Genomic DNA, 20,620 nt, shown 5'->3' with positions numbered 1-20,620 from the left:
CCATACATCCATCCATGTCCATCCATCCATCTCTCTCCATCCATCCATCTATCCATCCATCTCTGCCCATCTGTCCATCTCTCCATCCATCCATCCATCCATCCCTGTCCATCCATCCATCCATCTCTGTCCATCCATCCATCTGACCATCCATCTGTCCATCCATCCATCTGTCTATGTCCATTCATCTCTGTCCATCCATCCATCCATCTGTCCATCTACCCACCCACCGAGAGGCAGTGTAGCAAGATGGTTTGGAGTGTCAGTTCAGGATGAGTTTGATGAGGCCAAACCACAAAGACTATCAAACATCCGTGGCCCCCTACAGTTGTTGAGCACTTTATTATTGATTTGTGCAACCTTAGGCAGCCTCTCTGAGCCTCAGTTTTCCTAGATATAAGATGGGGATAGTAATCCTTAGGTGTCTGTGAAGGTTATACACAGCTGGCGAGTTGCCAAGTCCAAGTCGCCATCCAGACAGACGTGCTTGTGGCTGGACCTCCGGCTCAGAAAGGCACGGTGCTGGACAGTTTCGAGCCCCCTGCTTCTAAGCCATGTGGCAGCCACCCTACATGGAGATACCAGACAATATTTGAGAGTCTCATGCCAGTATGTTGTGACTCCTGCCCCCACCTGGCTTTACGTACAGGAGCTGGTCCTTGTCCCCCCTCCACCCCTCCCTGGGGGTGAAGAAGCCTCAGTTATCCTCTGATCCACCTGGGAGGAGCAGGGAGAGCTGACAGCTTCCTGCTCGCTCTTCAGTCCCTGGTAGTCGGGAGCTGTGGAGATAAATGAAACTATGCAGTTGGAGTAATTTGCTAATTTGCTTAAGTAACACCCCCAGTCAGAGACATGACATAAACACATCAGTGCCGCTCCGGCTCCCCAAGCCGGGATGGCGCTCGGCGTGGGATGGATGGGTGACGTGGAGTGGAAACGTGGAGAGTCAGAGCTTGAAGGCAGTCGGCAGTGGCTGCCCCTCCCACCCCCCTGCGGTGTGGCCAGGGGCGCCGTGAGGGATCCGAGCTGGCTCTGGTCCGGTGGACTTGAAGGAGTCTGAGCTGCTGGTCAAGAGGCGTGGCATCAGCTGGACCAATGTCCAGCGTTGCCTACCCGCTCTCCTGCTGTGGGACCTGGCGGTGTGCTGACCCCGGAGCCTCATTTTGCTCAGCTATAGGGCGGAGATAACACAGCCTACCTCGGAGGGTTCCGTGGGGATCCAGTGGCTGGCCTGCTGAGGGGGTCCAGGAAAGGCCGTCTTCGCTCTCTGTCCTCCACGACCCTCCCTCAGCCATGCAGGCCCAGGCAGACCTCTCCCCTCCCTCCCGGTGGCCTGAGCGTTGCCATAGGAGGCTGCTCTGCACCGTGTCACTGTGTCACTGTGTCACTGTGTAGTGCTGCCGGGGGCTTCATTTGCCAGACGTCTGCTGGGACCTGCTGGGGCTGGAGGTGGGTGAAGCCCAGATGTCTAGCCCCTGCTGCTGCAGGGGAGCAAGCAGACTGCTCAGCACCCCGGGTCAGGCCCAGCTGGGTGGGCTGTGATGAAAAATAGGTGGGTGGGCGAGGTGGGGAGGCGGGAGGGACTTGGAGAGGTGATGCTCCCCGCCTGATGGGCAGCACTGAGGGGCAGGGGACAGTTCTGTTCCCTTCATGTCTCCCAAAACTGTGGCACAGGCGCCAAACCCAAACGCCTGCCGAGAGTGAGCGGTACCTTAGAATGAGTGAAGTGGGCTGTGGGTGAGTCATGGGGACAGGTGGGGACTGGGTTGAACGGACGTCTTCATCCTAAGAGAGGTGCAGGTATGCAGCACTTCTTGACTGGGCCAGGATTGCGGGGTTTTAAAATTGATTGCTTTATTTTTAGAAAACAGGAAAGAATGACATTTTATGGCAAATTTCTCAAATTTTTCATGTTGGCAACAAATTCAAATTAAAAAAAAAAAACCACAAAAAAGTTATGCCAAACAAAATATGTCTGTGGGCAGGTCCTGCCTGCTGGCTTCTAGTTTGCAACTCTGGCCAGGGAAGCTGACATCTTTTGAAAATCAGACGTCTTTGTGCATTTCTGTTCGTTATCGCTGGTAACCCCAGGACAGTCTTGCGAAGCAGGTGATATTCTTCCCATTTTGCAGGTGAGGAAACCAAGGCACAAGGAGGTTGTCACACAGCTGGTTAGCAGCAGAGCCAGGTGTGGGACCCAGGCTGTCAGCGCCCAGAGCCCATGCCTGTCATGGTCCCCTGCCTCCCAGAGTTGATAAACACCAGGGAAGAGACAACAGCGTTTTCTCAAACCTGTAAAGTAGTCTGGGTGGCTGGTGAGGCAGCGATGAGCAGATTATGATTTTCTGCCTGTTTTGCAGAAAACTTCCCCCTTGCTGCCGGGCTCCCCCGTCCTCTACGGCCAGGCTGGGGATCAGGGGGTCCTGCAACAGCCCTTTGCCGCAGCCCTGGAGACGCGACCAGACAGAATGTGCGGGTCCCAACTGTGGGGGGCAGTGGGGGAAGAACGTTTCTAACTGGGTTCTGGACTCTTCTGTTTCACTGCCATCAGAATACAATTGTACTTGCGGTTACGGTACACAGAACTTGATTATATGGCGCGCCCATGGAACTCGCCCGCCCCTTCCTGGAGCTTCTATAGGGCCGGGAAACACGCTTTGTCCTAGAACACTCATGGGGAGCCGGGGCTGACGGCACGTCTGTCGCATCAGATCCGAGATCGTGGGCATCAGTCCCCAGTTAGGCAGACGGTCCGCAGATTCTGAGGCAGAGGCGTTCCTGGAACTGGGCTCCTGATGGAGCGCTTGCACGCAGAGGAGAGAGTTTTGGCTCCTGGTCAAGGGGGGGATGGCTCTGTGTTCCTGGACTGTTACGTCACCCTGGGGAGCCAGTCACGGATGGGGCCCGGTGGACCTGGGGGCCAGAGAAGGTCTTTCATCCCCAGGAAGGGGCTGTCCCCAGGAACGCCCCCCTTGATCACTGGGGAAACTGAGGCTCAGAGGGGTTGAGAGACTTGCTCAGAGGAGAGGTGATGGAGCCGGGGTCAGCTGGCACTTTGTCCCATGTGGGGTCTCGTGGGGGTTGTGGTCACCCAGGAACGGAGAAGATGCCCTGTGCCGTGTGGCTCTCTGCTGTCTCAGGCAGCCTCTCTCTTCCCCGCCCAGGAGCCGGGAGGTCGAGGACCCAGGAGGATTTCTGTTCACATCCTCCCGGGGCCCCAGGATGGGGGGCCAGAGCCGGAAGCCTGGCCGAGACCCTCGGTGCATCAGGACGGGGCTCTGCATCCTAGCCTAGTCCAGGGCACTTTCCGGGCTCTCCCTGAGCAGGTGGAAAGTTCCGGGTCACACAGGACTGGCTCAGAATCCAGCTCTGCCACCTCGAGGCCAGGCGTCCCCCGGCACGTCACACCCCTGCTTCCTGAGCCTGTTTCCACGTCTGCAGGATGGAGGTGATGAGCGCTAGCTGAGCATCTGGCGCGTAGGGCTCATGTGTGCAAGTCTAGGGACCTTCTGGGGTCATGCTGACTAGTCGTCTATGCTGCAGAATTCAGCACAGAAGTGACCTTCTTGCTGAAACACCCAGGATGGAGTTTAGTCTCTCTAGTACCGGCTCCTTCAAAAACCAGAGTGAGTCATTTGGAAGTTCCGTTCAGGGGCCGTGGTTGCTTCTCTGTGAAATGGCTGTGGAATGTCACCATTCTCCTGCCTGACACCCCGTCCCCCTGAGGCCCCGTGCTGGGCTGGCGCCCTCACACGCCCCTTGGTGCTTCCTGCCCCCCAGGGCCCTCCCCACCTGGAGGGGTCGGGGGAAAGTCTTGGGCCTCCAGGTTCACCTTCAAGATTTCATTTTTTATCCAAATCAGGGCTGACAGGTACCATCACGGCTCTTTCTCCAGGCAGGGGGAGCCCGGCAGCTCAGGCTGGTGGGAGGTGGGGAGTCAGGGGGCTGAGCCTGGGGTCAGGCAGGGCAGGTGGCAGTTGACAGAGGCTGAGGGGCTGTGGTGCCTTGGGTGGCTGTTCTGGAACCCAGCCCGCGGCCAGGTCACCGGGGCAGTGGCACACACATGCTCGGGGCGTCTGCAAGGTAGGGCCCCAGAGAAAGAAGGGGAGGAGGAGCCTGTGCAGGAACCGCACAGAGGAAAGCTGGAATGGCACTGGTGTTAATCCAGTGTGTGGTCTGCATAGACGGTTCTGTTTGATCCCACATAGACTTTGTTTTGACTTTGAATTCCATGGCAGTGGAGGGGGGAGGGGGCACTGCAATTTTTCCCCGAGCACAGGGTCTGCAAAGCTTTGGCCTGGGCTCTGCAAAGGACTCATGATTCCGGGTGGCAGGTGGAGGCTAACGTAACGAGCCAGACCCCCAGGTGGTGGGGACCTGGGGCAGTGGGGCTAGGGGCTCCCGGGCAGGGTCTCCTTCTGGAGGAAAACTGGCCCAGACCGACGAAACGGAGCAGGGAAGTCCCCAGGACGAGGCCAGGCGCCCCGCATCTCAGAGGCTGGACCCGTCCGCCCGCGCACCGGGCTCCGGGCTGCGCCGCCTCTGCTCCGAGGCCCCGGCTGGGCGGCTCCGCGCGCGGGGAGGCGGCCCGGTGCCCGTGTCCGTCTGTCCGCCCCGCAGGCAGCCTGCCCTACGAGTACAAGATCGTGATCGCCGGCAACCACGAGCTGACCTTCGACCAGGAGTTCATGGCCGACCTCATCAAGCAGGATTTCTACTACTTCCCGTCCGTGTCGAAGCTGAAGCCCGAGAACTACGAGAACGTGCAGTCCCTGCTGACCAACTGCATCTACCTGCAGGACTCGGAGGTCACCGTGCGCGGCTTCCGCGTCTACGGCTCCCCGTGGTGAGTGCCCCCCGGCGGCGGACCGGGGAGAGGGGCGGGGCGCCAGGAGGTGGGGCCGGAGGAGCAGCAGGGAGCCCTGGACCAGGCCCGAATCTCCGCTCTCCCCTCACCCACTGTGTGACCTAGGCTGGTCGCTGCCACTCTCTGAGCCTTGGTTTCTCCTTATCTAACTGACAGATAGTTATATGAGCTGTGTCCTCTGTGCCACGTGCAGACAGGTACTATTCTTGTCCCCCTTTTCCAGGTGAGGAAAATGAGGCACAGAGAGGGTGAGGACCTTGCCGAAAGTCACACAGCTAGGAAGGGGCAGAGCTGGGATTCAACCTGGGCAGCATGATTCCAGAACCCCTGCTGTCAACTGTCATTCTGTAGTGCTGGGAACCTCCCTATTGCCTGTCCTGACACACAAAAGGTGCATGGGTGAGGGGCGATGACGGATCAGCCGACGGAGGAAAGGCAGTCAGAATTGTCATGGGAGGCCAAAGCCTGGGTTACTGTACTGGGAACAATAGTTGTTTAAATAACAGTTATGTGTCGAGCCTTTATTCCTGTTGGGGACACAGAGAGATCAGGCCTCGTCCTTGAGCTCACCTGGCTGGGTGGGGATCAAGGTGAGAATGGGTCATGACCGTTCTGTGTGGTGGTCGCTGTGTCCGCAGGAGCCCCAGTGATGATGATGATGATGGTGATGATGGTGATGATGATGATGATGGTGATAGTGATGATTAAGATGATGCTGGTGATGATGATGGTGATGATGGTGGTGATAGTGAAGGTGATGATGGTGGGGATGCCGATGGTGATGATAGTGGTGACGGTGATGATGATGGTGATGATGCTGATGGTGATGATGGTGATGATAGTGATGATTAAGATGATGGTGATTATGACTGTGGTCAAAGTTATTCCAGAGCAATTACAGTAAGCTGGGCCCTGGGCTAAAGGCTCCACCAGCGTTGTCTCTGATCCTTACTCAGTCCTGTGAGGACTGATTTATTGTGCCTATCCTATAGGTAGACAGACCACTTGGCCCTTAGAGGCCCAGCTGGCCACAGTCACAGGGTACCCAGTGCTGGCAGGGTGGCCTCTGTGTATGGTACAGGAGGGAGAGACCACATGTGCTTGAAAGTGTGGCTTGATCCTGGAGGGCTCCCTGGAGGAGGGGATCTGAGCCTGAGGGAAGAAATGAGCGTCACAGGCGTGGAGGGGTAATAGCATGAAGCAGCCCCGTCAGCCATAGCCGTCCACAAGGGGGGCTGAGGGAGATCTGGGGTGCATGGGGCCTTAGGGCCCAGGGACTGTGGGGAGGGCTGCTGCTGACCCTGTGTCTGGGAAAGCCCTGGTGATGCCACATGGTGACCCCTGGTGGCTAGAGGCTGTGGGCGGATTAAGGACCTGGTCCCTCCTGCCAAGGCCTCACGAAGCAGAGGAGGTGCCGGGCCACCCCGCCTTCCCTGAGCCTCAGGAGGTGCCCACTGTCGTCTCCCGAGTCCTCACCACGTACAGGGTCTCCACAAGCCCCCCCTGCAGCCTGTGAGTCCCAGAGGAGGACCGGTGGGGCACTCAAGGAGGTGATGAGCTCGGGGCCAAGGACAGGAGGGGAGGCGGTGGAGGAGGCGGCCTGGCAGGCGAGCAGAGCCCCGGCCTGTTAGGACAGCAAAGCAGGAGGGCCTTCAGGAGGAGGAGCCAGCGCGCGCGAAGGCCTGGAGAGGAGCCGGCCTGGTGGAGGGGCCGGAGCGTAAAGTGTGGTGGGAAACAGCAGGGATGGGGTAGAACTCCAGGAGGGTCAGGTACCAGACCGGGGGCCCTGGACTGGATCTCTGTGCCCAGCGGTTTTCAACACCTCCCTGCGCAACCCAGCCACATCCGTGCACAACCCTTGGTGAACAGCATGGCTTTGGAACCAAGCTGCCTCAGCTCTAGTCTTGGCCTCAACTCTTATGGACTGTGTGACCCTGAGCGAGTCACTTAACCTCTCTGTGCTTCAGTTTCCTCCTCTGCAAAATGGGAGCGACAGTGCTTCTCCTCCAGAGGGTGGTTTGAGGGTCTCGGGCGGGTTCAGCCCGACCAGAGCTTGTACGCGTGGGTCCTCCGTGAATGAGACATCTTTCTTGTTATTTGCTGCAAGCCCATCCTTCCAACACAGCCTTGCTCAGAGCCCAGGATGTAGGAGGAGGGACAGCGGGGGCTGGGGGCTGGCAGGCGTCTCTCAATGTCTCCCCCTCATTCCCCATGGAGCAGCCCTGTGCCCCCCCTCAGCTGGACCTGAAGAACCCCTTTGACAGCCAGCCCTCCAGCTCGTGGTCCCTGTGGTCCCCTCTGCTGGCTGGAGGCCGAGTGCTGGGGCTGCTGAGGCCCGAGTGAGGCCGGCGGTCGGCCTTGCTGTCGTCCAGCCACTCCGCACTCCAGCCGCCAGTGGTCCCTGCTTTTGGCTTCTGTGGCTTCAGCATGGACAGTTGTGGACCCTTAGTTCTGGGCTGCCTGGGGCCGGAGTGCGAGGAGTGCCTCCCCTCCCCCTTAGCCGTTGTCCCAGTGTGTGCTCAGCCGCAGCCCGTGCCATGCCGGGCCCAGCACTGGGCTGCGGGAGTGGAGGGGCCGCAGGACAGAGAAGGGTGAGATCCAGGAGGGCCCCCTGTTGGAGGGGGATTTGAACTGGGTCAGAGGAGGCGCGGGGTTCCTTAGGCACACGAGGCGGGGAGGGCCCACATTTCTGAGCCCCTGTTTTGCAGTGACCCCCCAGACTCTCTTGGGCCTGATGCTCTTGAATGGCCTTTAATGCCGATGGCTGGTGACACCTCGCCTGTACTCCACAGCGCAGCCTGTGAGCTGGCGTCCAGCAGCCCCCGGGGTCCTCCTAGGCCCCTCTGCGGTGGGAGCAGGGGGCAGGAGGCAAGACCTGGGCTTGTGTCCTGGCCCGTTTCACTACCTTTCCCACCATGTGAGCCGGCTGCTTGCATCTACTTCCAGGGCGCCGTGGAGTTCACCCTGAGTGCCTGCTGCGCTCCCTGCTGGGAACTGCGTCCCTGCCGCCACGCCCTTGGAAGTCGCAGCACAGCAGTGGCTGGGAGGTCGGGTGGTGAGGGAAGGGCTGCTCAAATCAGGACGCCACCACTCCTGAGCTTTGTGACTTTGGGCAAGTCCCTTAGCCTCTCTGGTCCCTCTTTATAGTGGGGAAGTGATACTCTTTGCCCTGCAGGGGGGTTTCAAGGTCTGGGTGGGCCTGTCTAGACGAAGGCCCGGCCCAGACCGAGGCTCTGGGGGTTGGTTGTGGGTATCATTACTGGGAGCTCCTGGGTGGAGGTCAGGAGGGGGCAGCCCTGTTCGGGGGGTACGGCAGTAGCCCCCGTGGCAGGGCAGGGCCTGCAAGTCCGTTTCAGTTCCACAGAAGGGCAAGGCGAGGCCCAGGTGAGGGTCCAGGGCCTTGCCCAGGGCTGCACAGGGAGTGGCTCTCCAGACCCCTGCTCTGCTCCGGGACGGAGACTGTCGAGTGTCCTTTTATGAACACCTACTGTGCGCCAGGTGCGGCCAATGCCTCTATGTGTGTTCCTCCGTCCTCCCAATAGCCGTATGGGAGCACAGGCCTCATTGGCCAGGTGGGTACACTGAGTCCTGGGCTGCCTGTGGCTTGGTTAATTATTCATCAGGCGTTTGTTGAGGGCCAGGCCCGGATCTAGACGCTGGGGACGTGCTGGGAGCCAGACAGACACAGCTCCTGCCGCCCCGGAGCTTACATCCTCGTGGAGACAGTTGTCAACCACCATTTCCTTGGTTCACGAAGAGCCGTGGAGAAGCCCTGGGATCTGGGGTCAGGGATGGCTTCCATGGGAGCGCGGAGGCTGAGGAGAAACAAACAGCTGTGGGGGGCCAGGAAGGGTGTGAAGGCAGAGGGAACAGCCTGGGCAAAGGCCAAGAAGCTTCAGGGAGCGTGGGCATTCTGGGGGCTGAGTGTGGCCTGCAGGGCCTGGATGGGTCTCAGTGGGAGAGCAGAGGCCAGAGGCCAGGCCGTGCTGGTGGTGACTGTAGCAGTGGCCGTCACCCTGGGCTCCCATCTCTCAGTGAGTTGCAGCTCCCTCTGCCATAGCCCTGTGTCATCAACCCTTGGGGACCTGGTGTGTCACACCTGAGGCCTGGGAGGGACACGTGCTCATAGGTGCAGGGCTGGCTCTCTGTCAAGTGCTTGCACCGCGGGCCCAGACACACGAGGGACGTCCCACTGCTTTGCCTCTCACTCCACGTCTGACCTTGGTGGGTCATGTCTCTCTGAGCCTCCGTCTCTCATCTGCACAGGGGGTCACCATCCTGCTGGAGTCCTCTCTGCGACACATGGGGAGGCGGCATTCACCAGCCCCTGGGAAGGTGTTCGTGGCCAACGCACCTCAGGCCTACCGCCATTCCTGCCTGGTGTGTGGGGCTGTGCACCCCTCCGTCTGTCGAGGCTCAGGCTGGGCCTGCTCGGCCTCTGGGTGTGTGGCAGCTTGTGAGGAGGGTACGGACGGCAAAGCTGATTGTGGCTATTGTTACGTTCAGAGGTTGGGGTCCCCCTGCCCTTACATGCTGACTCACACCGGAGCAGGTTACGGAGACATTCTCTCTGGCTGTAGGAGCAGAATTACACCAGCAGGCAGGGATCAGGGGTCGAATGAACCACCAGCCCTGAGGGACCTAATATCAATGGCATCTGAGGTGAGTGGGCAGGGTTGACCCTGGACAGACCCATGGACTGACCTGGTCTGTGTGGCCCTAGGAGGCTGAGCAGGGACACAGAAGGCAGTGACAAGAGGCAGGTTCTCTTCAGTGCAAGAGTTCAGAGGAGAAGCACGTGGCCTTCCTGGGAGGTGAGCTGCCCATCACGAGGGGCGTGCAAGCAGAGAACCACTGTGTTTGGGCCCAGTGTCCTCCTGGCCCTGAGGGCCACCGTTCCTCTGCCTGCAGCTGATGATGCCCGGGAGCAGAGGGATGCAGGCGCACGCTCTCGGGGGATGTGCTGGTGCTCGACGTGAGAGGGCAGCTGTGCAACCAGGCGGGCCTTGATGCTGCGGACTCCCTGAAGCGAGCCAGGGGGAAGAAGCAGAAAGCAACTCGTGGTTAGAGCCCTCGGCTTTTCTTCAAGTGTTACCACAAAGAGATGCTCTGCTCGGGAGACTGGAGGGCCAGCTTCGAATGCTTCTCACTGGTTTGAATGGTCCATCCTGTGTCTGGCCCCCTGCAGGGGCCTAGAGACCCAGAGATGGGTCAGGCCTGGCTCTGCCCTCCAGGAGCTCAGGGTGATGCTGTTGGGGGCCCGTCACTACTGACACCCTGTGCTTGGCACGCCTCTGCCCAGGCCGCGCCCCATGCTTGGGTGCGTGTTCTCATTCGGCCCCTGCAGCCGCCCCGCTGCGACAGGGCACCGTTACCAGCCCCATCCTGCAGGATAGGGTGAGGCAGAGAGAGACTTTTTAAGATGAGTATGTCCCATGCTCTATTTGGGATGTACTTATACTAGAACAATTCTTTGTCGTTTATCTGACGTTCACATTTCACGGGGCATGCTGGCTTCCATCTGGCCAACCCAACACACAGAGTTTGGTTCTGCCTGTTTTCGAACTTCATAACAACAGACTCAGATGGTATGTTGTGTCGTGTCTGCTATCTGCACCCCATGTTATATTCTGAAGATTCTTCCATGTCGTCACGTGCAGTTGTAATTGGTTCTCTTCTCTTTGCCATGTTGGATTTCATTGTACGAATTAATAAACACCCCAGTTTACTCATCCATTACCCAAATCTCGCCACCCTTACTTTGGGGCTGTTGTAAATGACAGTGCTGTGTACATTCTCCTGCGTGCCTCCTGGTGCACATAGTGTGTACTCCTGGATGTGCACACTCACACGCACAGGATGGAGTGGGCAGGGTCTAGATTATATGATTCTTTAGTAGAAGTGCTAAACTGTTTTTCAAAGTGGTTATGCCCATTTTTCCCCACCCGCGGTATCTTGCCTGACCCCCTTGTCAACACTTGGGATTGTCGGACTTTTGAACTGTATCCACTCCGGTGGGCTGTGCTGGTGTTCCTGCCTGGTTTGTGTCTGCTTCCCTGGATGACTGGTGAGCTTGAGAATCTTGTATTGGCCACTTGGATTTTGTCTTTTGCAAAGTGCTCAAGGCTTTTTGCCCATTTAAAAAAATAGTCGGGTTGTCTGTCTTTCTTGTTGGTTCGTGGAGATTCTGCACCTGTTCTGGATCCGAGGCTTGGTCAGTGGTAATGAGACACGTGGCGTTTCCTCCTCTGCCACCTGCTTTTTCCCTCTCTGGGCGATGCCTTCGGATGACCGGAGTTCTTAATTTTGGTGTGGTCAAAGGTAGTCGTGTTTTTCTTTGTGGTAAGTGCTTCTTGGGTCCTATTTAAGGAATCTTCCCTCCCTGGCATTGTGATGAGGTTTCCATATTATCTTCCGGGAGCTTTGCTGTTTTGCCTGTTATGTTTAGGTTTTGGATCCACTGGCAGTGACTGTGTTGATGGTGTGAGGTAGGGATCCCGTTTGGGGTATTTCCATGTGGACCCCCACTTGGCCTGGCACCAAGTATAGAAAGTCTGTCCTTCCTGGCTGCTCTGCACTGCCCCCTTTGCCCTGCATACGGGGTCTGGCACTGGCCTCTCTCCTGCTCCTTCAGTCCACTTAGCGCCAGGACCACACTGCCTTCATTACTCTGGCAATTGATTTCTTTCGTGGCTCTTTTTCCCGATAGAACATTTGAGGCTCCTTGAGAGCAGAGACCTGAATCTCTCTTTTTTGTGGACCTCACTCCTGTGCCTAGTACGGTGTCTGGCCCATCATAATAAATGACTGTTGAATGAATGAATGGATGAATGAAGAGATGGACAGATGCCAGCCAGTGGGGACTCAGTTAAAATTCAGGCCTGGCCTGGTCTCCCTGTGTCTGTCTTTCTGTGGCCTCCTCCCAGGCCTGTCCCCAGCCCCCTTGCCGGCTGGCTCCTTCCTCCTTCTCATGCTGGTCTCTCTAAAGCAGGGCCTGACCATGCCACCTCCTGGCTCACCCCGCTGCCCATCACTCCAGGCTGGAGGCCAGACCCTCTTCCGCCATCCCTGGATGCTGTTCCCTCCTCTATCACTTCATCCCCCAGTCCATCCATCAAGGAAGGGACGAAAGTCTCACAAAGGCCGTGTGCTCGTGTGGCCATCCTCCCAGGGCGCCGAGACTTTCCAGGGCTCAGGGAAGCCATTTCTGTCCCCTCAGGTGCGGACTCGTCATTGAGAGCAGCTTAGAGGAAGGGGGCGGGAACAGCCGCGGAAGAAGAGGAAGAACTCAGCTGTTCCAAAATCCCAAGTGTTAAAAAAAAGATTCCGTATACATACCGTATTCATTTATGGGTTTTGGATGCATTTTTTGTTCTCATTTAACTGAAAACGGCCTTGATTTAAGAAAAAAAAAAAAAAGGAGCGAGGGAGGGAGTGAAATTGGCGTGCAGCTCGTCCATCTGTCTGATTACTTCTGGTATTCTGGAAGGGGGGACCAAACCTGCTGAGACAACCAACTCTGAGAAGCGGCTGCCGCCGGTAGTGCTGGGCGTCTCAGCGCCGTCCTCATTCTCAGGCCTGGCTGCCTCCAGCCGCAGCGGGGCCTTGGGGCTGGGCGGGGGAGGCAGGGGTGGCAGGGGTGCCCTGCACCTCTCTCAGGGAGCCAGGGGCCTCGGGGACCAGCTCTTTTCAAACGCCAGGACTGTGCAAGGCCAGACCTGAACATGCGTCCTGGCGGGCAGGTCCCAGCTGTGTGATCTTGGGTCAGAATCTGGGCTTTCTGTGAAATGACAGTACGGAGGGTCCCCTTGTAAGGCTGTTCTTTGGATTCAAGGAGTAAATTGCTTGGCACACAGCAGACATTCAACGCACGGTGGTCCCACTCATGGCCCCCCCCCCCCAAACCCCCACAGTGTGCTGTCCCCGATTGCCCAGGGGGGAGGGCCAAGGTTGTTACGTGCAGCCAGTGGCTGCCCGGCCGCTGCCCGAGGGGGCGTGGGGGCAGGGGCTGGGTGGCCCCTGGACGAGGCTGGAGGTGGGTTCATGCATGAGTCTGGATGTCCTTGTCATCCCTTCCCTGTGTGCACACAGCAGGCCGTTGCAAGGGGTCAGGGTGGGAACTGAGCAGCCTGGGACTTCTAAATCTGTGCCCTGCGGGAGCCCAGGGTCTGCTGGTTGATGCGACAGGAGTCGCAGTAGCTGTCTTCATCGCACTTTACTGCTCCAATCTTTCTCACCATCACGAGGCCTGGAGCCTCGTCCCCACTGTAGAGCTGGGAGGCTGGGCCCCAAGAAGCCACTTGCTTAAAGTCCTACCGTAGTTCAGAGCCGAGCTGGGCCTGGGAGGAAGGACGGAGGCCCCTTCCAGAACTGCAGACAGAGAGGTGCTAAGATGCCTCTTTTTCAGCTTGATAAAATATATCTCTCAGAGAAAGAGGGAGAGAGGATGAAGTCACGAACCCCTGGCTTTCCCCTGGCCTCTTGAATGCCTCTCACCAGAATGTGGTCAAGGTCCTGGGAAGAGAGTGCCCCGTGCCACGGGATCCTGGCCGGGCCCGAGACTGGAGATGGCCCCTGCTGCCTGGCTGGCCCCGGCCACAGCCACATGCTGCTGGGTGACCACGGTGAGGCCGGCTCTGCCCTGAGGACCCTGCCCCATGGCCGTGTCCCACCCTGGCCTCCAGGAGGCTCAGTAAACCCAGTTGGACTGTCACCCCCTCTGCTGTGCCCCTGGGCCCTCGATCCTTCTTCCTGGCTTTGCATGAGGATGGGTGGGTCTGGAACTCAGCTGGAAGCATCTGACCCAGAATCCTTTGCTCTTTCTCTTAAGAAAATCTTTTTAATCCTTTAAAAACTGTTTCTTAGTTTCTCCCCAGTAATTCTCTGAGGTGTTTGGGGGGATTGTAATTTCGGACTGCATGCTCCTGTTCAGCGAGGGTCTATCTGGGGGAGTCCTGGACAGCCCATTTTGGGGGTGTAGCCCCGTTTAGGGGTACCGCTCTGAGAGGGCTGTGTCTGTCTCGGTCTGTGTGTGCACAGCCAGGGACCCTTCACGTCCATTTCTTGGCTCAGGGCTTCCTGGGCCTGTGGGCCCGCCTGCCTGAGGACAACCCCTGGGCAGAGGTCCAGGGCGTCCTCCTCTCCGGGGAGGTGTCCTGCCCCCCTGTGGTCAGTGGGCAGTCTTCTCTGCTCCACTCTTTCCCCGAAGCCCTCTGGGGGCCCAGCTGTCAGAGGGCAGGTTGCAGGGCCACGTCCCTCCCTTTAACCACCCGAGTCTCCTCTCTCTGCCCGTGGCCATGAAGACCCACATTCCCTGGTGGGTCCCTGGAGGCTGGCAGTCCCTGCCCATCTAAAGCTGGGTTTATTACATTTTATCTCGCATTTCTAGGTGGTTTTAGCCTGAGGCTGTGGCTTGTTCAGGCAAGAGAGGCAAAGACGGTCCCTCGCTCCCCTTCAATACCTGAGACCCCTGTGACTTCACACGCAGCCAACTTCTTGTGAGCTGCCACAGAATTGTCGCATTTCATCTGCCTGGCAACATGGCGAGACAGGACTATTTTCACCCTCATTTTACAGAGGGGTAAGGTGAGGCGTGGGTAGGTCCAGCGGCTGGCCCAAGATCTCAGCCCAGGGCAGAGGCAGAGCCAGCTTTCCGCCTGGTGGCTGGACTTGGTCGGCAGCTCCAGGACTGGCCGCCCTCCTTGGCTGCTGCTTCCCGGCCTGGCCCTGGCACCGTCCGCCTGGTGGCCCATGTTGGGCTGCAGAACGCAGATGGGGCCGGCCCTCCGTGTCCTAGATTCCTGGCCACATCAGTGACGTGCTCTCCTTGAGCTCTGGGTCCTGCCTCTGTAGAAGCCGGCTTGTATCCTCCCCCTGCCCCAAGGTTGTGCAGGGGTGCGATGAGGGGGGCACGGAGCCATTGGTCGGGGCATCCCGGGGACCCTGGTGGTGTTCCCTCCCTTCCTCTATCTGGAGCCCCAATCAGTCTGGAACGGCCTGTGTCTGTTCAGGGGAGGCGGGGAAGCAGGCCTGTCAGGCCGGCCACGAACCCCGCCCAGGAGTCTGTGCCCCCTCGGTACTGTGACGGTGACACGCGGGGCTTGGGAGCCAGCTAGCATGCGCCACGTTAGGAGGGTCCCTGAGGGACCCGCAGTGTCCACCACTGGTCCTGATGCCACTCATGTTCCTTCTCCTTCCCCCACCGGGTCCCTACAGTTGTCAGCCCCACACGCAACAGGCAAGCCACGAATTTTGACATAGGGAAGAAATTCCTCAGTCTCGGGCCCCACACTGTGCTGCCTCTGCACACACGCACGCATCACACACACAGCTGCACATGTGTACTGGGACACACACACATCGGCTCGCAGGTACACACTCACACATGCACCTATGCATGCACACTCACACTTGTACAGCACACATACACACATGCACATGCCCACATGGACACACAACTATACCCACATAGGTGCACACACCAAACAACACAACACACAGGCGCACACACACTCCCCTGTCTCTGTCACACACACATTCAATCTTCCTTCATACACAGTCTCGGGAACACAGACACTCTCTCACAGCGCCCCCCCCCCCCCGCCACGGGATTTCTCTTCCCTCTTTCCTTGTCTTCCTTGATTTCATGTTGCTGTTTTCTTTGTGGAAGGGCCCTCCTCTCACATGTGCGCACTCTTCTACATGTGACTAATGTTTGAAACGGATCCGCTGCCTTCCCCTCACTGCAGAGACCCCATGAAACAAAAGAATGATTCTGCACATCGGAAGGGTGGGGTGAAATTAATTAGGAATGACAAAGGACCCCACGCTTCGCCACCACTTATCTTGCTGCTGACTTGCCGTAAGTGGTGTGTGCTGGGCCAGGTGTGTGATTGACAGTCCTTGGGGCTGTGTGGCCGGCTCCTCGTGGCCCTGCCCCCGTGCTGGCACCCCTGCTCCGGCAGAGTCTCCCTCAGCCTCTCCGTCGGCCCCTGAGCCCGGGAGATGCAGAGAGAGCGAGCACACCTCTCTCCATCAGAGCCAGGCAGGGGGTGGTGGAGGCTCAGACTGTGGGACGTCCTAGGAGTCAGGAACAGGGACTGCCCGTGGGGTGAGGGGTCAGCATGAACTCGCTTGGGGAACCCAGGCACATCACTGACCTCTGAACCTCAGTTTCCCCTGCTGCAGAACTGGGGCACAGCCTCACTGGGATGCTGGAATGTCCCAGGAGGCACTTGGGGCAGGGACAGGTGCCATTCTCACCTGAGACGCTCTCAGTCTTGGTGTCTGAGGGAAGGCAGAGGCTCCCGGGAAGTGGCCCAGGAGAGCCTGGCCTTTTGGGGAGGGGAGGTGCCAGGGTGGAAAGAACAAACAGGTTCGGGGTCAGGATGTGTGTGTGGCCTGGAGGGGGCGGGGATGGACCTGGCCAGGCCGGCCTGAGAGCTGGCGGAAGCTGTGGGGAGGACGGGTCACTGCCCCCCTCTGGACTGCAGCTGTCACCCCGTGGAAGGAGAGAGTGCTGGCCCACGGCAGGCCCGCTGTGAGTGGCCGTTCCCTTCTCCCCCTGGGCACTTTCACGGGCTGAGGGCAGCTGCCCGGGCAGGTAGCAGAGCGCCCAGCACTCAGAGTCCCCCAGACCCCTGCCTTAGGGAACGGGCTGCCTGGGGAGGCACGGAGGGCCTCCAGGGAGGAGGGTTGGGGAGCAGCAGAAGGTGCAAGCATCCTGTATCTGGCTTCGCCTCTGAGGCCTCGTCTGTGAAATGGGCTCACGATTCCACCTGGGCAGGTCATGGGAGGATGAGCGGGAGTTCCCATACTGCTCTTGTTCTCGCTCGAGTCTTCGGGCTTTGTGACTGCCAGGGGCCCTGGGGAGGGCTCCCCTCAGGAGGGCGCATAGAGCAGAGGGTTAATGCTTAGTTCTGCCCACTTGCCTGCCTGCCTGCCGGGTAGAGCACCTGTCAGTTGACTCTATGATTCATTCATTCACTCACTCATGCACACCTTGAGCAAACCCTCCCTGAGGTCTGCCTAGCCTCAGCCGACTGTTGGGCAGGAGGGATTCAGGGGCGATTTGATCTGATCCTGCCCTGAAGGAGCCAGCGTAAGGGCACACAGGGCAAGAAGGGTCACCTGTGCTTGGGGGACGGAGGTGATCAGGGGAAAGCTTCCTGGAAGAGGTGTCCTTTGAGCCAGGCCTTAATAAGTAATGGGTGAGGAACTCTGAGGAGAGACCAGGAAGGGCATTGCAGATGGCTGGAACACCACCAGCAAGAACTTGGAGATGGGGAAAGGCCGGGCTGCGTTCAGGAAACAGAAAGCAGATTGTTGTGGTCAGCAGGTGGTGAATTCAGCGGGAAATCTGAGCAGGACGGTCCAAAAGCGGGGCTGGGGCAGAGTCGGGCCATGAGGTCTTGGCTTGTCCTGGGGCCACAGGGAGCCCTGGAAGGCTTTGGAGTAGAGGAGTCACGTGGGGGAATGGATCAGAGGTGGGGCACCACGAGCCAGAGTCCCAGGCTGCTTCCTCCCTGTCCGGGCAGGCTCGGAGGGGGCCTGGCAGGGCCAGAGGCTGGGCTGGGACCTGGCGGGGGACATTCGAGAGCTGCTCAGACGCAGGCAGTTGCCATTGCAGAGGGGGAGCCTGTGGCCTGTCCACCCTAGGAGGGTCCTCCTGGTATCGGCTGCCCACTGGGCACAGGATGCAGGAGCCAGGAACGCTGGTCCAGATCTCTCTTGCCTCTTGTGTGTCCTCAGACACACTGCTTGACCCCTCTGTGTCACCATTTCCTCTACTCTAAAATGGGGGCCTGCCAGCAGCTTTTCCCTGAGGATTAACTGAGCTAAGAGGTGAAAGTGGGTGGCAAAGTGCAGTTTGCTGAGGAAGATGAGGCAGGATTCCTGGTCCTGTTTTCCTAATTCTGGGATGGGAGCAGAGAGCACAGGCTGGAATCTGCTGTAGGGTTTGAGCCCCACCTGTGTCCCTAGGTCACCAGGTAACCCTGCACCTGGTGAACATGTCACTGCTCCTCAGTTTCTGCATCTGTAAGATGGGGCAGTAATGAACTGCCTCCCCGGGCTGCATGTGGGCATGGGGGCTCACGGAGAGCCTTTGGAGCTGGGCCCGTGCGGGTGTCCCCTTGGCATCCTATCGAGGATGCCCACCCGGCCCCCCCGCCCTCCACTCCCCGGGCATCGCACCCTGGCCTGGGTGCACCACTGGGCCCAGCCCCACCCAGGGGCACCCCAGGCCTCCTCTGCCCCCACACCCCAGCATCCCCAGGAAATGGGGTGGCCGTACCCCAGGCTAACTGAAGGACCCTGGGTGCACCCCCGCCCGGGGGCTGTGTGCCTTACCTGGGGAGACGGAAAAAGCAGAGCAGGCCGGCTGCACTGCAGCCATTTGCTGCAGACAAGGATCTCCCCCTCCGGCTGCTGGGAGGGACCGGAATTCACGCTTCGGGGGAAACCGTTTAATGATTGGCCACGAGGAGGTCATTTATATTGGCTAAGCGGGCTTAATTAGACGGGATGCGAAGGTTACCATAAGCGCACAAAAAAGCTGTTAAGGGGTTAACCTCTGAGAGATTACATTGTATTCAGCGCTCTGTTAAAGTTTGAATTAATTTTTCCCATGGGTTTGTTCACATTCTAATTTTCAACTAAATGAGACATCTGTTTCAGAAAAGGAAAATTTGCTCTGGTTGTCATGGCAACTATCATTCTGTAAGAAAATTATTCCAATGGTTACTTTAGAACAGAAAGACAGAAATTCAGGACATAAAGCCGCTGCCCGTGCTCTGTCGGAATTCTGATTCGTCCGATCTCTTCGGGGCCTGTGGCGTGGCCCGGATGGTGGGCACCCTGGCCCTCAGGGTGGTGAGGCCGGGTCCAGGGACCAGGTCGCGGTGGAGACGGGGACCGTGCCTCTTGCATCGCCCCAGCATCGCGTCTCGCGCATTCGTGGGTCTCAGCCCACGGCTGCACCCCGCTGGGTGGGGGCATTGAGGGCAGCAGAGGCGGGCTGGACCCCCGCTGCTTGGGTGAAGGGCCCTGTGAACCCCTGCCTGCTCCGTCCTCTGTCTGGAACCCCGGGCAGCCTTGCACTTCCCCTCTGGCCCAAAGGGCCTTGCTGGACGAGGAGAGGGTTAAGTGACCAAACTTGGGATGCTGGGAGCATCTGGGGCAGACTTTGTCCTGAGGAAGGACTGGTGCCACCCATGTGTCCCCTCTTCCCACGGCAGAAACCTGAGTGGATGTCGTCCAGGAGGCATGGAGGGTTTTCCAGGCCCTGTGAGCTGGTCAAAGGCCCCTGGGGAGTGAGGGCACCCTGAAGAGTCCATCTCTCCCACTGCTCTGGGCCCCGTCTGCCAGCTGCCCACTGCTGGCCACCCTTGAGAAAGGCCGCCCAGCCAGTGGGCCATCCTGGGAGGTCCCCTCTGGATGTTTCCATGTGTGATTTGATCTTCCTCCTCCCCTACAAATTTCCCTAAACGCTGGCATAGCACCTTTTCCCAGTGACGGAGCTCCTGGGTGTTCACAGGCATTTCACAGCGGTGGTACAGTTCAATCCTCTGAGACCTCCTCCCTCCCTCCCTCCCACCTACCCTCCCCTCTGTGTCAGGCAGTGGGGTACAGCATCAAGCAAGAAGGACTCCTCTGACCTCATGGGCTAAGGTCTGGGGACATAGGCATCATTGTCCCCTTTTATGTGGGAGGAAACAGGCTGGGAGGGGTGAAGTGACCAGCCCAGGGGCAGAACCAGGATGTCTGATGCCAACTTCAGTGTCCAGCCAACTTGAGCAATGTCCCTGGGTGTCCCTGGGGGCAGGGCAGCTCCCAGCTTCCCAGGATTGGAGGTGATGTCTTTCCAAGAACCAGGCAGGTGTGTCTACAGGGAAACACCACCCCAGAGGAAGGCTGGGTGAGGCGAAGGTGGGCCAGGCGGAAGCTCATGGGGGTCGGCTCCTGGGGGTCTGTGGGGTCTCTGATGTATTTCTAAGTGTCTCTTTCAAAAGGGCACCCCTTGCTGTGGCTCACGGAAATTAACACACTCATTCTCTCCATACTGATGAGGCCTCGTTCCATCTTGTAAATATTTGATTAGATTTTTGAAAAATGGATCCTGTGTTTGGAAGGGGGCACCAGAAGCGCGTTGCTCCTCTCCCTGTCGGCTCCAGGGCTGTGAGCTCCTGGGAGGACCGCTGGGCTTGGCTGTTGGAGCGGCTGCCCGGCTGCTACAGCCTTCCCGCAGCCACCCCGCCCTGGCTTGGCCAAAGCCAGACTCCCGGCATGCTCCGGGTCCGAGGGCTTTAGACACTGCAGAGCCACGGGCTCAGCGTATCGGTGGGTAGCTGCCTCGGCTTGCCGCTAGAGCCAGACTCTCACCTGACCAGGAACCGTGGTACGAAAAGGATTTCACGTTGTGACTCAGTGCACTGGCTTGTGGGTGTCCAAGTAAATATAAATATATTCAGCTGAACGATCGCCCCCTGCTCTGATGTACTCTGATGTTTTCTTTTCTTTTCTTTTTAAGTGCTGTAGCAACCCATCAAAATGTAGTTTGAAAAACCCTACCCTAGGCTGAAGATTCTGCATCCAGGGTCCATGGGTGGGTTTCATAATGATGATGGTGATAGTGATGGTGATGATGTGGGGATGATGGTGGTGGTGGTGGTGATGGTGATGATGATGGTAGTGGTGGTGATGATGGTGGTGCTGGTGATGGTGGTGGTGATGGTGGTGATGGTGGTGGTGGTG

General features: G+C 58.5%; 1 protein-coding gene across 2 annotated transcripts in view; it reads left to right on the top strand.

Annotated features, from left to right (window-relative positions):
• MPPED1 (metallophosphoesterase domain containing 1) overlaps positions 1–20,620 on the top strand; it is a 65,432-nt gene that overhangs the window by 34,000 nt on the left and 10,812 nt on the right. For both annotated transcript variants that reach the window (XM_046646816.1, XM_046646817.1), the window contains exon 3: positions 4,621–4,846. In XM_046646816.1, coding sequence (XP_046502772.1) covers positions 4,621–4,846 — 226 coding nt within the window. The remainder of the gene's footprint in view (positions 1–4,620; positions 4,847–20,620) is intronic.

Source organism: Equus quagga, chromosome 19, assembly GCF_021613505.1.
Source record: "Equus quagga isolate Etosha38 chromosome 19, UCLA_HA_Equagga_1.0, whole genome shotgun sequence".
Classification (NCBI taxonomy): Eukaryota; Metazoa; Chordata; class Mammalia; order Perissodactyla; family Equidae; genus Equus; species Equus quagga.
This window is presented reverse-complemented; position numbering and strand designations above follow the sequence as displayed.